At 42.4% G+C, this 16625-nt stretch overlaps 2 protein-coding genes and 1 non-coding gene across 4 annotated transcripts; 2 read left to right on the top strand and 1 right to left on the bottom strand.

The window, feature by feature from the left end:
• Positions 1–1531: 1531 nt before the first annotated feature.
• Positions 1532–1637, bottom strand: LOC122241686. The gene has a single exon (XR_006221923.1). It is a non-coding gene; the product is annotated as a U6 spliceosomal RNA (small nuclear RNA).
• A 5014-nt stretch (positions 1638–6651) lies between these two features.
• On the top strand, positions 6652–8249 carry LOC102968694 (gamma-crystallin C). 2 transcript variants are annotated; one of them, XM_007089932.2, is made up of 3 exons: positions 6652–6660; positions 6771–7013; positions 7977–8249. In XM_007089932.2, the coding sequence occupies exons 1-3, from the start codon at positions 6652–6654 to the stop codon at positions 8247–8249; spliced, it is 525 nt and encodes a 174-aa protein (XP_007089994.2). The 2 variants fall into 2 exon arrangements, with proteins under 2 accessions (XP_007089994.2, XP_007089993.2); XM_007089931.2 differs by having other exon boundaries at positions 7974–8249.
• Positions 8250–12942: 4693 nt separating this feature from the next.
• On the top strand, positions 12943–14660 carry LOC102969189 (gamma-crystallin D). The gene is made up of 3 exons (XM_007089933.2): positions 12943–12951; positions 13043–13285; positions 14378–14660. The coding sequence occupies exons 1-3, from the start codon at positions 12943–12945 to the stop codon at positions 14648–14650; spliced, it is 525 nt and encodes a 174-aa protein (XP_007089995.1). The 3' UTR covers positions 14651–14660.
• The last annotated feature ends 1965 nt before the right edge of the window (positions 14661–16625 follow it).

Here is a 16625-nt window from a genome sequence, read left to right as displayed (position 1 = left end):
AGTACTGAGCAAACAACATCCTTAGTATCATCCTGCAGTAATTAAATATGGTTCTTGGATCTTTCTTACAAAGTTCCACAATGACATTGATGGCTTCAGATCAAAATTCAGCTAAAGTGCCCCATTCTTTGAGATTCTAATGAAATGGCTGAAGTGTCATCTCACGTGGAGTGGGATACTTGTGTACCCACTTTCTCCAACACACATATCCTCAAAGTCTCTTGGAATTCTGGAAAGGGAATGGGTTGTTTATGCTTTTCCCAGTAACCCTCCACTCTGAACTCCTGCCTTGTCATTGGGTGGACCATTTTGTTCTCCCCCACATGACCAGCCCCATGCATCTCACTGACTCAGATGGGAGACAGTTTCTTTTCCTTGAGTTCCTGAACTATCTCTCATATAAAGCCTTCATGGGTGCAGACAGCTTTATTATACAGGTTGTGGGAGGAGAGATACATGTTTAGATCACAGCAGCACAACAGTACAAATTTAAGATTAGATGGCCTTGCTCTAAACAGTCTGCAAGTTCCAACCTGCTACCGGGTGGCCTGGTCTTCTTTCTCATTCTTGTTCCTCTCTCCTCTATTCTGAGCTGTACCCACATGGCTGTTCATTCTTTATAGCTTCCTTCCATCCTATGCCCTCAAGGGCTCCATATCTCCATGTCTATGAACAGAGCAAGCATCTAATTTGTTGCTTAACCTGAGTCATTTTTGAGAATGAAAGGGTATTCTATTAAGGATTACACTGGGGCAAGAAGCATGAACCAGGAGTATTCCAGGCAAACTGGGGCACAAGGTTAGGCTATTTATAAAAGTTCTTTCCCTGGAAAATAGTCAGATTCTTGAATTATTTGGTATCAATTATTCCTAACTCTCAGTTCTTCAACCTTTAAACTCCCAACGATAGTATTAGCTTACTGGAAACATCAGCCAGAATTCTGTTTGTCAGTAATAATAACATCAGGCATAAATTAGAAAGCCAAAAGCTTCTTGGAGTGCTGGATTTCACATTATTTGTTTGGTAGACATAAAATCACAGACTGCAGACATGGAAATTATCCTGAAATACCTGAACTGAAAGCATGTAAAATTAGAGACCCTGGATGTCACTGATCAAGCTTTTCTTCGTGAAAATTATATTTCCATCCCTGGGGAACAGGCAAAGAGAACGGTATCCTCCCTCTAATCCCAGCATTTAAAAAAAGCCAACAGAGGGGAGTAATGGTGGCAGGAGAGGAATAACGCTCAAACTAGTCCCTCACCTATGCTTCCTCCTCTCCCTCCTCTCTTGAAAGTGCACACTGGAGCCTCAGAGAGGTGAAAGAGTCTGAGATGAAAGCAGGCTCCAAGAGTGGAATGCGAGAAGGGATACCCTACAGGATCCCACTAACCTTTTCCCCAGGATGATGAAAACACAATTCAAGATAACCCCATTGTCAGCCTATATACCCTATACTCACCAGTATTTCACATAGGTCCTAGTTTGTAATAAGCCCAGGTTTTAGATCTTTTTTTTTTTTTTTTTTTTTTTTTTTATGTAATGCTTCAAGAATTTTCACATCATCCTTGTGCAGGACCATGCTAATCTTCTCTATATTGGTCCAATTTTAGTATGCATGCTGCCAAAGTAAGCACCAGAATCTAAATCTTTTTATTCCTTTTCCTCTTTTCTCTCCCTTTGAATCTATAGCATCTTCTGGCCAATCTAACCTTATAGAAGACCCACCAAGCAAAGCAACTGAGGTCATTCTGTAAAGAAGTGCCAAGAATTGCCATATTGATGGATACCCTCAAAGAGTGCTCCTCCTTGTGGGTTCTCTCTCCAATGATCCTTCCTCGCTGCCACAGGGTTAGGTCCTGATGTTAGTTTTGTCCTGTTCCTTCTCCTCCAGACTTTAGGGGTTCTTCTTTGTGGGTTTATTAAAGCTAAAGTGACAATCACAACCACCCGAGCAAGAAGAAATGTATTATGTTTAACACGAAAGCCAATTTGATCCAAATGGAATGCCATAGGAGTTAAGCAGAGGTGGGTCATTAAGACAGGTTGCCCCCTGTCTTCTTGTCATTTATTGAATAGTCCTCAAAGACAAGCAGAGAAAGAGAACCAGAGGCTGGGGCTATGATGGTGATGCTTTAGTCTCTCTCCCAGCCTCCTTGTTTGGGATAGTTTGGTCTAAGTAGCTGCCAACCGGTTGACCTTTTCTCATTTAACCAAGCCTGTATGTGATACAAATGCTACATGAATTACCAGGAAGCAGGAGGGTGGGCTTAAGATCAACTGCTGGCTGGACCTCGGACACTAGCAATACTCTGGAATTGGCCACTGCTGTTGTGACATTAACTTGGCATCTCAGGAAACACAAAAATTAGACAGAATGACCAAGGAACAGAGGGTTTAGGGGACAACACAACATTCCTGTTTTCTCTCTTTTGCTTACTCATCTCCCCTGTTATAAAGGCCCATTAAATAGATCAAATGCAGAGTGCTTGTGTCATCCTACACATTGAAAGTTGCAAATACTGAACTCTGATGGGAGCCCATATGCCTGTTGTGCTGAGCATTCAAAATAGGTCTCATGGACTATCGCAACAATGGGTTTCAGACTAGGGAATAACATTCATATCCTCCAGGCATTTAATGAGTTGCCTTTATGTGCCTGTCTGTTTTGCCGATCAGTGAGAATACAAAAATAAAGGTGGAATAGTCCAGAAAGGAGCTGTCCTCAGTTATTTCGAGAAACTGATGTCTAAACAACATAATTAGATAAGCGATCATCACCATCACAGTGGTATGAGCAAGATGCTTGGTAGAACCAAGTAGGCAGCACTAAATTCAGCCTGAAAGATTAGGAAAGGTTCAAGAAAATCTTCACAGAGGAACTGATACCTGAGTTGAACCTTTAAAAAAGGGGTAAGATTTCTCTGGGTGAAAAATGTAGAACTGGTGTCTCAGTGGGAAGGATCGCTACGTTAAAAAACAAAAGAAGTACATAGGACAAACTTCCAGCTGTAAGATGAATAAGTTCTGGATATCTAATGTACAGCATAGTGATTATAGTTAATAATACCGTATTATAAACTTGAGAGTTGCTAAGAGAGTAGATCTGAAATGTTCTCATCACAAAAAAAATTAATTATGGAATGTGACACAGGTGTCAGCTAACACTATGGTGGTAAGCATCTTGTAATATACAAATGTATCAAATCAATATGTTGTACACATTAAACTTATATAATGTAATATTTCAATTATATCTCAGTAAAACTAGGGGGTAAATGAGAAAAGTGAAAATAACATTGTGCATTTGGGAAACTACAAGTGATTCAGCGATTCAGACAGACAGAGGATCTCGGGTCAGGTATGCCACGCTAAGGAACTGTACTTGATTCTGGCTCAGGTCACGATCCCAGGGTTGTGGGATTGACCTCCATGTCAGGCCCTGTGCTGAGTGTGGAGCCTGCTTGAGATTCTCTCTCTCCCCCCAACCTGCTCTTCTCCCCTGCTTGTGCACTCTCTCTCTCAAAAATATTTTAACATAAAAAAATGCCATGGACTGGATGACTTAAGCAAACATTTCTTTCTCATAGTTCTGGAGACTGGGGAGTCTAAGGTCAGAATGCCAACAGATCTAGTATCCAGTGAGAGCCAGCTTCCTTGCCCAAGGAGTGGAAGCAAGCTCTTTCCTGGCTCTTCTTATAAGGACACTAATTCTAACATGATATCTTCATCCTCATGACCTAGTTATCTCCCAAGGCCCCATCTCCAGACATCATCACACTGGGGATTAGGGTTTCAACATATGAATTTGGAGGGGACACAAACATTTGGTCCACAGCAAGAACATGACTTGATGCATTTTGCTTCTTTTTACTTTATCTTATTTAAAAAAAATTTTTTTTTTATTTTAGAGAGGAAGAGAGCACAAGCAGGGGAGAGGGTGACAGAGACAGAGACAGAGAGAGAATCCCAGGCAGGCTCCACACTCACCATGGAGCCCAACTCAAAACTTGATCCCATGACTCTGAGATCATGACCTGAGCTGAAATCAAGAGTCAGATGCTCAACCAACTGAGCCACCCAGGCACTCCTATGTGTTTTGCTTCTGATCACCCTGGCATCCTGACAGAATGTAGTTTGGAAGAAGGCAAGGCTGGACAGAGTCAGGAGACTGCGGACAGTCTAGTTGAGATATCGTGAGAGTCCAAGAAAGGCAACTGCAGTGATGGTGTTAGGGGGGTGTTGGAGGAGTGGGTAAAGGAAGGGAAGACAGGGGCCTTAGAGAGAAAGAGAAAGATCTGAAAAAAACAAGACTGAAGTTTAGTACTATGCATTTTCTGACCCTTTCACCTCTTTTCCTATCTAGTCAGCTATATCATACTGGTATTTCTGTTTGGTTCTCTTTTTATGTGCATATAAAACTTTGTAGAACAAAGCAGAGAGCTCTTCTGCCTACGTGTTTAAGGAAAATGATGCATAAGTGCTAATAAAACATTAGCTGGAGATGGCTAAAACATGTTTTCTTTACCAAAAAAAAAAAAAAAAAAGAGTAAACCAGAGTAGTATTTTTTAAAGTTTGATGCAAGAATGATCTGGTGTGGGTTAGAAATACAGATTCCTGGAGTCTTTTCCTCATCTAATCATGCAAAATCTCAGGAGAGGAGAGGACCTGACAATTTGCAGTTTTAACAAGCACAGGTGATTCTTATGCTCACTGGAGTTTGAAAGCCACCAAATGAAAGCCACTAGATGATTTCTAAAGTGCCCCCCTCTATATATATACATGTATATGTATATATACGTATATATACATGTATATGTATATATACGTATATATACATATACATGTATATACACACATATATACATGTATATACACATATATATACATGTGTGTATATATATATATATGTATATACACATATATATGCAAAATGGATTCATAGCAAAGAAATTTTTCAGGCATCTTTGAGAGGATTGCGTATGTTTGAGAGATTAATAGGCTGAAGTCATTCTTAGTATTGTCACACTATTACTAACAGGAGACATGTACTTAATGCTCATTTGTGCCAAGTGGGTGCCAAACACATTGCACACATAATCCCATGTATTCATGTCAGTGTCCCTCAGCCAAAGACCCCCAGAATACCTGTCACAAAACAAGTTGGTTTTATTACTTGTCACAGCAAGGGAAAACACACTCCATGGGAAAGCACGGGGGGTCTCAGCAAAGGATGTTATTATAGGATCCGTACTTTGGTTGGGTGATTTGGGGAAGAGTCTGAAGAAGCAGGGGTTCAGTCTAAACTGGATGTTGTCAGAAAGTGGAGGTAATGTTACGATTCGACATCTCAATAAATCTACTCATGGGGAGGGTAGCCTAGAAGAAGGATGAAGCTACAGTTAATTGTGGAGGCTGAGAGGGGTGGTGTTTGGTATTGTGTGGGTGACACGGTGACTTTGCTTTCGCGTGTGCTTAACATTGTGAAGTGACCTTATTTTGTCTCACTGCATCCTGATCTCAGAGGAACCCTGCCGGCAGCTGGTATTCTGTGAGGCAGCTCTCAAGTGAGAGGGAGAGAGAGAGAGGGAGAGCGAGGGGGAGGGGAGAGCGAGAGCGGGGAGGGGGGCTCTCTCTTGTTCCCCTCTCTCTCTCTTCCTCTCGAGAGACTCTCTCTCTCTCTCTCTCTCTCTCTCTCTCTCTCTCGTCTAACAGAGGAAAAACATGCCCTAGCTCTGAATGCCAGGACAGCTTCTGTAGGCAAATACCTCTCTCGTTTGCTTCTTTCTTTCTTTTTCAACTTACTATATCCCAGGAGATAAGTACCATGAAATAACTCAGGTTCTGAGAGGTCACGTGGCTTGCCAAGTTCATGTGGCTCCTCAGTGGACATTCTGAGCGTGCAAAGCTTTACTGCCTCCCCGGGCCCAACAAAGGGAAGTTACGCCAAAAAACAATATACTTCTTAGTCTTGGGCCCAGAGTCCCTAGAAACAAACTTTTCCCTTGGTTCTTATGACAAGTTGACTTGCAGGGGCTGATTTCTCGTACATGAAGTACGCCCACCAAAGGAGTAGTAGCTATGTCTTAAAGCATCAGATCACCACAGTCAAAACTAGCAAAGATCAGAAACCAAACCTGTGTCCTGCACCAGACTGGCTAATCGTATAAAGGAAAAAAAATGTTAAGTCACAGTGGCCTCTGTCATCAAGGAAAATTAGGCCATGTTTGTGGCATTCCACATCACAGCCCCTGGAAGTGGGGGGGGGCACTGCTATAAAGGCATAGATTTTCCTGTAGAAATTACACGGGGCATAACTGAATCATATCCATAGCGACATGAATTTCAGGTCAAAAGTTCAGATTGAGGTGCTGATAAATTTAGAAAATACTAAGAATCCACATAAAAGCAACTCTAGGGACTCAACCAGGACGCATTCAGAACGGCGTTAGAATATACCAGAGAATGAGGGCAAACTCTACAGGCATTTCCACTGAATGCAGCGTGTAAAAGGGATCCATAAAATCCCCTTACTCACCCCCGGGGGCCCCTTTTGTGTTGTTCTTGCCAACGCAGCAGCAGCCTGGCTATATAGACCCGCGGCGCTGCCGGCCCAGCGCACTGAACTCGCACATCCGTGTCAACCAGCCATGGGGAAGGTGAGCAGGATACAAGTTAAAGAAAAAGAGACATCAAGAGAGAGAAAATGCCTCTATACCAGATCTGTTGGGAGCAACTGATTTAATTCAGAATTATTCTTCCTTTGCAGATCACCTTCTACGAGGACCGGGGCTTCCAGGGCCGCTGCTACGAGTGCAGCAGCGACTGCCCCAACCTGCAGCCCTATTTCAGCCGCTGCAACTCCATCCGCGTGGACAGCGGCTGCTGGATGCTCTACGAGCAGCCCAACTACCAGGGCCGCCAGTACTTCCTGCGGCGCGGGGACTACCCGGACTACCAGCAGTGGATGGGCGTCAGCGACGTGGTCCGCTCCTGCTGTCTCATCCCCCAGGTGAGTCCGACCTCATTTCCATCACGCTGCCTGAGTGTCCTCACTGGATTACTGGGGGGTTAACGTGAGGCAGGTTTTCTTTATAAGACACGGAAGGGTAGAGTGGGCTTTGGTTACTGCCTAAGCCCAGAGAGATAAATGCACAGAAACAGCAGAGAATATGAGAGGAATTCACTCATGGGAAGAGTCGGTCTTAGTTTTCATTTTTGCTACCGTTATGTCAATTACAAAGTTTTGTTACCATTATGTAACAAATGTAATATACAGAGATAGAGACCGAAACTTGCGAATGAGGAGCTGGTTGGACTTAAGAAGGTAGTATTTCGAACAAATTAAAAATTTTTTAAATTGTAATTTTAATTAGTAGTAAAGAACTGACCATGAATGAATTAGATAGGTTCCACCACAGACTTGTAAAAATGGAAACTCTATTGTTAATACAGGCTATTCTAAGTTTGTGTCCAACTTTGGAGAAGGGAATTGCCCTTGATTTGGAAAAGCGGTTGAATTCTGGTTCCAAGTGACTAATTAAACCAATTTTCACTGAAGTATGTAATTTTAAAAGTCCAACTTTATTTGTACACTTGTATGTATATAAGTTGGGGAGATGATACTCATATTAAAATAATACTAGTTAAAATACTTTGTATTTTTCCCCAAAATATACATTTGACTTATCACCTAGGAATCAATGGAAATTAGGGAATTAGGAGTCTAGATATTTGAATTCTTAATGCACTCTAACCCAGACTTAGAACCTCTTAAAATTTGTATTTCCCAGATATGAAATAAAAATTGAATATGCAAATATTTGTTAAATGCTGGTAGAACACAGAGCTATCCACAGCATATGCAGCAATCTCAGAGTCTCAGTTTTGACACTGGTAGTCCCATCCCCCAACCTACCAAATTCATCTGTTGTTTGGTTGCTTCTTCTGCTCCTTGTCTTTGTGGACCAAGCAGACGAGCTCTCACAGGCTGCGACTGTATGAGAGAGAGGACCACAAAGGCCTCATGATGGAGCTGAGCGAGGATTGCTCCTGCATCCAGGACCGCTTCCACCTGAGTGAGGTCCGCTCCCTCCACGTGCTGGAGGGCTGCTGGGTCCTCTATGAGTTGCCCAACTACCAGGGGCGGCAATACCTGCTGAGGCCCCAAGAATACAGGCGGTACCACGACTGGGGGGCCGTGGATGCTAAGGCAGGCGCATTGAGGAGGGTGGTGGATTTATACTAAAATAGGTTCACACTACCATTTTCTCAATTTGGAACCTAATAAAGTATTTAGTCTGTATTGTTGGCAACTGCTGACTTCTGTTTTTCTTTCATTGTGTGCCAATTAATTTACCTCTAAAGGCTCCCTGTTAAAGGTTGAGGTGTGACTAGGTGGGGAGGGCTCAGTTCTAGAAGCACTTCAAGGTAGAATGAGTCTGGAACAGGCTCCCAAGTGGGGGTGGAGGGATGAGGTAGCCTGTCTAAGAAGGAAAGGGAAGTCAAGGTAGAAAAATGGGAGAGGGTGACTGGTGAGGAGGGAGGCGTTCAGGTGAGGGTCTTGAGGAATAGCATTCTAGGAGTTTCCTTCTGACCCAGCAGGTGAGTGGAAGCCATAGGAGGTCCCAGATGAGCAGTGAAGAGAAGCCCATTTGGCAAAAAGCCTGTTTAGGCTACATAAGGAATTGTAGTATTGTTTACTTTTGAGCACAGTATTACATGACTAATGTCAAAGCTTCCAGTGGACATTGTCATACTTTTGGGTGGGTCATAGATCCCCCTTCCTTTTCTAAAGTGGCTCCAGCCCCCGGTGCACCTCTTGGCCAGTATATCCCCTGGGCCAAACCCTACCTGAAGTGCAGCTAATGCAAAGCAATTAATGAGATATATGTAAATATTTTAAATAGACTTTGATTGAAGTAAAACCTGCTTGCATGTTGAAAAAAATTGAAAATCTTTCCATTAGTAGAGAATTAATTTATTTTTAAATTTTTTCCTCTGAAGAAAAGCCTCCTATAATCCTACTACTTTACAAACTCTATAAAGAAAGAAGTAGAGAGGGTCCTTCTGATTCCACTCTTTATTTGCTAGCGCTTTTTTTTTTTTAACGTTTATTTTATTTTTGAGAGAGACAGAGACAGAATGTGAGTGGGTTAGGGGCAGAGAGACAGGCAGACACAGAATCCGAAGCAGGCTCCAGGCTCTGAGCTGTCAGCACAGAGCCCGACGCGGGGCTCAAACTCATGAGCTGTGAGATCATGACCTGAGCCGAAGTTGGACGCTCAACCGACTGAGCCATCCAGGCGCCCCTATTCCCCAACCCTGCTTTACACTTGATGGGCACCCTTCTTGAATTTTTTCCCTGTTTATATTGACATCTCATGAAATGCATGCTTTTTATTTATTTACTTACTTGCACATATTAGTCTGCAGCTTGCTTTTACCATGAAAAATGATATGGACATAGATCTAGATACGTATCTTATTCTATTTAATGGCTGCAGTGCATTCCGTGATTTGAAGACCCCCTAGATTATTTTACCATTTACCCATTGGTGACTGGGCTTGTCCAAGTTTCCTTTTACAAACAAGGCTGCAAAGAATATCATTGTACATGTACCTTTATCTACACATGCCATAACTTTTGGAGGATAGAGACCTAGGAGTGAGACCGCCCAATCAAAGCACAAGTTATTTTTAATTTTATTAGATTCTGCCCAATTACTGGCCACCCAAAGATCCTAACTTTTTTGAGTTAGTATCTTCACCGTTTTCTAAGCACCTACCATAGGCCTGTCATATGTTAGTACTGGGGATGAAACAACCCAAACAAATGAAAGGCATTGTCCCTACCACCACAGAGCTCTACCCAGAAATACGAGATGCTTACGTTAAACATAAGTATGTAATCACTTTTTAAAATCAAGTACTTTTCAGGTACTAAATAATACATATATAATCACTTTTGTTTATCAAGTACTTTTATTTAGTACTTTAAAGTCATCCCGAGACAAATTTCTAGGGAAAATAAATGGAGTAATATTTATTTACATATTTCTTATGATACCAAATGGCTCAAATCATGATATCAAATCAAATGATTCTCAGTAGCTTAGGTTTCCCAGACCGGTTTTCTTTAAATAGAGACCAACATAAGATTGCCAATTTTTGTTTTGCCAAGCAAGGACACTTAAAATTTAAACAAACCAGCAAAATTGTAAAACTAAGCACCATCTCTTCGTACATCATTTTACAAAAGAAGAGACATTTACAAAAGGACACTTTAATACCCCAAGATACACAAGCTCCTAGTAAACTATGGCTCCGACCAAGGAAGAATGCTTGGGATTTTGCTCTGATGTATAGTGTTTTCATCTGGCAAAAACTGAGCAGAGTTTGAAAACTCTTGTTTGAGGCTGCAGCTCAATGCCCTCAGGGGCCTGAGAAATGATGTAAATAAATAAAACAACTTCTTATAGACAACAAGGAGTGATGACGAGTATGGGGAGCTATGGGTTGTGCGAACCAACCTAAAGCATCATGAAAAACATCTAAACATTGTGCCGGCCAAATAAAACACATCCCAGTTCCCACAGCCCTCGGGGCTGCCAATGCTCATTTCCACGCTGGTGTGAAAGCTGGGGACAGCCACCACCAATGGCTAACACGGGACTTCCCAGCACACCCAATACCGCCATGAAATGCCCACAGAACCCAACTGTAGAGCCTGGGAAAGTGAGAAGACAAAACCCCAACAATGACTGCAGTTCAATTTTCTGTCCATCCTAGTGGAATGAGACTTAGATTCATGAAATATTTCAACAATAGAAAATAAGGAAAGGGGTACTTCTCATACACTTCATTCTGTAGACTGACATTTACAGCAGCTACAAAAATCTTTGACTCTGCGTGCAGTAAAATTTAACCTGAACTCGTCTCTTTTGCCTTCACTTTTGTTTGAAACCACCTGAATATTTCGGGAGTGACAAAGGGCTACTTCCCAGACTAGAGCTCAGGATTGAGGGTGCCTGATCCTTATCTCTTATTCTCCCTCCAAAGACAGTCCCCATCAGTCATTCCAGGCAACTTGTACAGACCTCTGCTTCAGTGCCACAGGCGTGAGGATTCTCAAGTCTTAGCTTATGTTCACTTAGCACACTAAGTGCAGTTTGAGGCTTTGGTTTGACACACATTTGTCAATCCAGGAATTCTCTGTAGAGCATTAAAATCAAGGCACATTTGGCCCAAGCCAATCACTTTTCAGCTCTGTGAAAACTGTGGGTTGGTTTTTTCTTTCTTTTTCCTTGTCTCTCCAGGCTGAAATAAAGCCTTTTCTCTTCCTAGTCAATGAAAATACCAAACCCAACTCCCTTGTTTGGTCCTCTACATGTATCATAAATTTGTAATTGTATTGGTGGTCCCCACAGCCCACTCCCACCATGCTCCTCTGGGTGTTCCCTGGGGCTCTGCATTTGGTTCTTTCTCATGTTTTACTATTTTTACCTCTCAACACTCTCCCCGCAGAAACAACTCTGAGCAAAATGACAATTTTAACCTTTTTATTTTGTTAATGATTAATTTTTAAATTATTAATTAAAATGATGATTTTTTTATTCTACTTATTTTTCCACTCTGTAAACAGAAGTAATTTTGCAAACATATGCCTTTATCTAGTGGTTAACAAGAACGGAAATCATCATATTGTACGTTAGTTGGTGTTTATTCACAAATACAGACTTACAAAGACTTATGACCCAAAGTCAAGACAAAGTATTTCCATGAGACAACACGGGACTGTGAATAATTCTTTGGACATGAAAGAGGCCAAAGGCATAGGTCATCTTCCACTCCAGTGCTCTTTCCAGCCCATCAAACTATTCTCTTCCAGGCTAATAAATACTTTCTAAAGTCTTCCTAGAGTCTCAGCTTCCAGATTTATTCCTTCCTCTTCCCACACCATTTTAGCTATAACTTCTCTTTGTGTTCACGCAGTTAATCTCCTTTGAGTCAAAAGCTTTGCGTACTCTTGTTCCCCCAGAGAAAAAGGGGTATCGGGATTCCTACCAGAAATGGGTTTTCTAGGAATTGGGTTTTACTGTATAATAACCTGAGAGGTCATTGATTTTTGTGTGTTCACTTTTTCTTATTTCCTCCAACTTAGGAATTTCCCTTTTCATTCTTCTGAGATGAAGCCTCTTAACACTGCTCTCCCTTTTGAATTACAATTGGCCACGCTGAAACATCTAATCCTCAGTCTACCTCCAGACAGGGCTGTAACAAATTCTGACCAGACACCTCAGATCTGTGCTTGCTGGTGTGTTCTTATTGTCTTTGCTATTGTTTGGCACACCTGCAAGTCCGAAGTTTTGTAAATTCCCTTGATAAAACATTCCAGTAACTTACACCCTTCAATAAGAAAATTCTCTTAAAGAACTACTTTGGAATTTTCAACATTTAGCTAAGGTCATGCTCTTCCTATTCATAATTAGTACAATATCGTGGCACATACGTCATATGATAGTTCTTGCAGATTAATTTTATATTGACCATATTAAGACTCTGCTTTTTTTTTTTTTTTTGCTCCTTCAGTCACATTTTGTTGTTTTTCCCCAACCTATACAAGTAGAAGGATCGACTATATACAAAATGGCTGAAGCTCTGCTTCTATTATTAAATAAACAATGTTCCAAATTACTTTTTTTTTTTTCAAACGGTGTCAATAGCATCAGACAGTGATAGCAACCCGAATACTCCAGAGAGAATGGGACCAAAACCCACAATGAGCCGGTGGACTTTGACAGCAAAGAGAAAAAAGAGCACAATGAGCCCCTCCTCACCCCGCGGGCCCCTTTTGTGTTGTTCTTGCCAACGCAGCAGCAGCCCTCGTGCTATATAGACCCGTGGGCCGGCGGCCCATCACTGACCTCCATCCACCAGCCATGGGGAAGGTGAGCCCAGCGCAGCCGCAGGCCGGGAGGGGCCCCCGCGCCCCGGGGCTGGGGGCCAGGCCTCTGAGCCTTTCCTCCCCTTGCCTTGCAGATCACCTTCTACGAGGACCGGGGCTTCCAGGGCCACCACTACGAGTGCAGCAGTGACCACTCCAACCTGCAGCCCTATTTCAGCCGCTGCAACTCGGTGCGCGTGGACAGCGGCTGCTGGATGCTCTATGAGCAGCCCAACTACTTGGGCTGCCAGTACTTCCTGCCGCGCGGGGACTACCCGGACTACCAGCAGTGGATGGGCCTCAACGACGCGGTCCGCTCCTGCCGCCTCATCCCCCACGTGAGTCCAGCCCCGTGACAGGACACAGAATGGGTAGTTTCAAGCAAAGGCTAACCATCGGGAGTAGTGATCATCAAGAATAATTGAGTCTGGACAAAAGACCAGCTATGGTAGAGTAGCTCAATGTCATTTGCCCCAGACAGAAGCAAAGTGTTACCCAGGCACCAATGAATCAACAAATATTTACTCAGCAACAATGTGTTGGCTGGCCTGGACATGTAAAAGCTATGGGTCCTGTCCTGGAACAACTTGCAATGGAGTTGTAGAAAAAGCACTAATATCCCATAGAAGAGTAATGAACTGCTAGAATATACCGTAGTCACAGAGCAGTGAGGCATTGTAAAGGAAACTTTTACAAGGGTTAATGTTTAAAAGACTTTTCTCTCTTTTGCTCCCCACTTGCATATTTTGATTTACCGGACCTATACAAATAAAAGTGCTTTCTCTCAATGGAGAGAAACACAGAGAAATTTTATGCACATACCCATGTATATTTCAAATATGTGTTTTTTAAAAACACTAAGGCTTTTGAAAAACGAGTCCTTGGGCTTACTGATTTTTCTTTCTCATTTTTCTTTATTGTATTCATAAATAATTCAATGAGAGTCAATGATTTCTGAGAGACTTACGATGCTTAACTTTGCTTTCCACAGAAACAGAAACATCCAAGTCCTTGGTGATTTTTCCAAGATTTATTTTAAATCCAATGCAAGATCATTCATTTCATAGGCTGCTTTTACTGTTCAAAGACACCTGCTTGAAAAATTAAAAATATTTCCCCAAGATGGAAAAAGTAGTAATAAGCTGTTAAAGGTTTGGGTTTCTCTCTGGTGGGGTATACTGAACTCGGTTAATAGTTTATCCTGGGAAATTTTGAACACAGAAAGAGTGGAATTTCCTTCTTCTTTCTGTCACACTTTATGGTCTTGAAAAGGTACTGAATTTCCACCTTTGAAAATGGAGAGTATATTAATATGGAGAATTAGTTAAGGCTTATCCTATATTACAAAATACCTTGAGCTGGACTGCCTGAATGTGTTACATCCATTTCATGGTTTGCTTTTCTCCTCTTTCCATCTCTGGATGGGCCAGGCTGGCTCCCACAGGATCAGGCTCTACGAGAGGGAAGATTACAGAGGCCAGATGGTAGAGATCACTGAGGACTGCCCGTCTCTTCAAGACCGCTTGCACTTCAATGAGATCTACTCCCTCCACGTGTTGGAGGGCTCCTGGGTCCTCTACGAGATGCCCAACTACCGGGGACGGCAATACCTGCTGAGGCCAGGGGACTACAGGCACTACCATGACTGGGGGGCCACGAGTGCCCGAGTGGGCTCTTTGAGGAGGGTCATGGATTACTATTGAAATATTTTTACTCTACCTTATTCTCCATCTGGAAACTAATAAAATATTTTCTGTGTGCTCCTGGCATTGGTTTTCTTGTGTTTTTCTTTTGTCCTCCTCTTATTTTATTGTTTTATTCACTCACACACACATACGCACAACCACACAGCACAAGCGGAAACCAAGATGTGTGATCCATAACAAATAAAACACACCTCTCACAATAAAAACGTGCCTTCGTGTTAAGTACAACTTTACAATTGGCAAAACATTTTTACAATACATTGTCTCATGTGATTCCCTGGTCTTTAAACAAGCTGTTGCTTCAAAACAGATTATTAAAAATCTGTTTAGATTTCGGTTTTTCTCTGAGGTGTGAGGATGTGAAAACTGAGGTTCAGAGATAGCAGGACCCACTTTTTAAAACAGGGATTCTGAAAACACACACACACACACACACACACACACACACACACACACGCACACACACACACACACAGGGATCCTGAAGCTAGGTTACCATAATGGGCTTCAGAAGGTTTTGAATCCCCTAAACTGTATGTACACATTGAATTCATGAATCTCTGGCAGAGTCTCTTGCTAACTGAGGCTGTCACGTGACACTCTCTGGATATGGAAACATAAGTGAAAGAATGCTGATGGAGAGAGAAGAGATGGTTCTGGAAAAACTTTTGCCTTCCTGATGAAAAGGAGTGGCTGCCCCTGGTGCCACAGTTCTTTCCTCTTTCAGGCATTTTATACCCAAGAGGGGACAAGTGTGGGAGAAATGCCACAGTTTCAGAAATGCTGGCCTTAATGTGGTCAAGCCCCTGAAACAATGTTTATTGGTCAGGCTCTCCAGAGAGCAGAACCAATAGGATAGAGAGAGAGAGAATATGAGATTTATGGTAAGTATTGGCTCCCTAACGGAGACTGAGAAGCCCCACGATCTGTAAACGGGAGAGCCAGGACGTGTTATATTATAATTCAGTCCGAGTCCAAAGGCCTGAGAACCAGGAGAGCTAGTGTCTGAGGGGAAGAGAAGATGGACGTCTCAGTTCAAGCAGAGAACTAATTTGTCCTTTCTCCACCTTTTTCTTCTACTCAAGGCCCTCAACATTTTGGATGGTGCATTCACTTACATTGGTTCTTCTACTTTCTGCTCTGTCTTGTGTTCTCATTGTTAGAATTTTAGAAAGGAGGATTGGTGTGTATGTTCAAAGACCGATCTGATCAAGTCGTTTCCCTGCTTAAAAAGCTTTGATATTCCTCCACCGTCCACAGGAAAACAATTCTTACAAGAACCCAGCCCCAGCCCATCTACTTCATCCCCTATTACCTGACTCTGACCCACCTGAGTCCTCCAAGCACACCAAGCATTTTCACATCTCTTTGTCTTTGCTCACATCTTTTCCATACCTGAATTACTCTTCCACCTTCCCCCTGGTGAGCAGCTCCTTCTCCAAAGCTTGATCACAATTCACCCTAATCTCTCAGCCAAAAATGAATCTGAATCACTTCAGAAGCAGAAGCCCCACATCAAATGGACGAACGATATGGGAATCTAGTAGCTCATGTGATAGGAAGTCTTAGGATAGCACAGGATTTAGGGATGGTTGATTCAGCAGCTCAGCAATGCTAGCAGGGCCCTGGGTTTTGTCTGTCTCCCACCATGTTTAGAACCTGCATCATCCTGAAGCTGGTATCACTGGTAACCATAGGAGAGCTTCTAGGCACAACTGGGACACCATACAAGGAAGGTTGGGGGAAGGCGAACACCCAACCATCGTCGCCTCCAACACAATGGTGTCCAGAGCACAAATTCCCAAGATTAAAGAGGACCTGGAAATGTTATCAGGTTCTTGAGTATAAGCTTTTGTGATATAAGCTAATTGGAATGGAAAGAACAAAGGGAGAAAGAGGTAGGAAGCCCGAGGAGGGGAAGGTACTAATAAAAAAAATTTAAGACACTAATTATATCAATTATTCTTTTATT

This window comes from Panthera tigris, chromosome C1, assembly GCF_018350195.1.
Source record: "Panthera tigris isolate Pti1 chromosome C1, P.tigris_Pti1_mat1.1, whole genome shotgun sequence".
Classification (NCBI taxonomy): Eukaryota; Metazoa; Chordata; class Mammalia; order Carnivora; family Felidae; genus Panthera; species Panthera tigris.
Note: the sequence above shows the minus strand (reverse complement) of the source record. Positions and strands in the feature narration are given on the sequence as shown.

Bases quoted from the DNA above. Each gene is read 5' to 3' on its own strand.
- LOC102968694 (XM_007089931.2), top strand. The intron at 7,014-7,973 runs GTGAGTCCGACC...TTGTGGACCAAG, and splicing joins CCTGCTGTCTCATCCCCCAG to CAGACGAGCTCTCACAGGCT.
- LOC102969189 (XM_007089933.2), top strand. The intron at 13,286-14,377 runs GTGAGTCCAGCC...TGGATGGGCCAG, and splicing joins CCTGCCGCCTCATCCCCCAC to GCTGGCTCCCACAGGATCAG.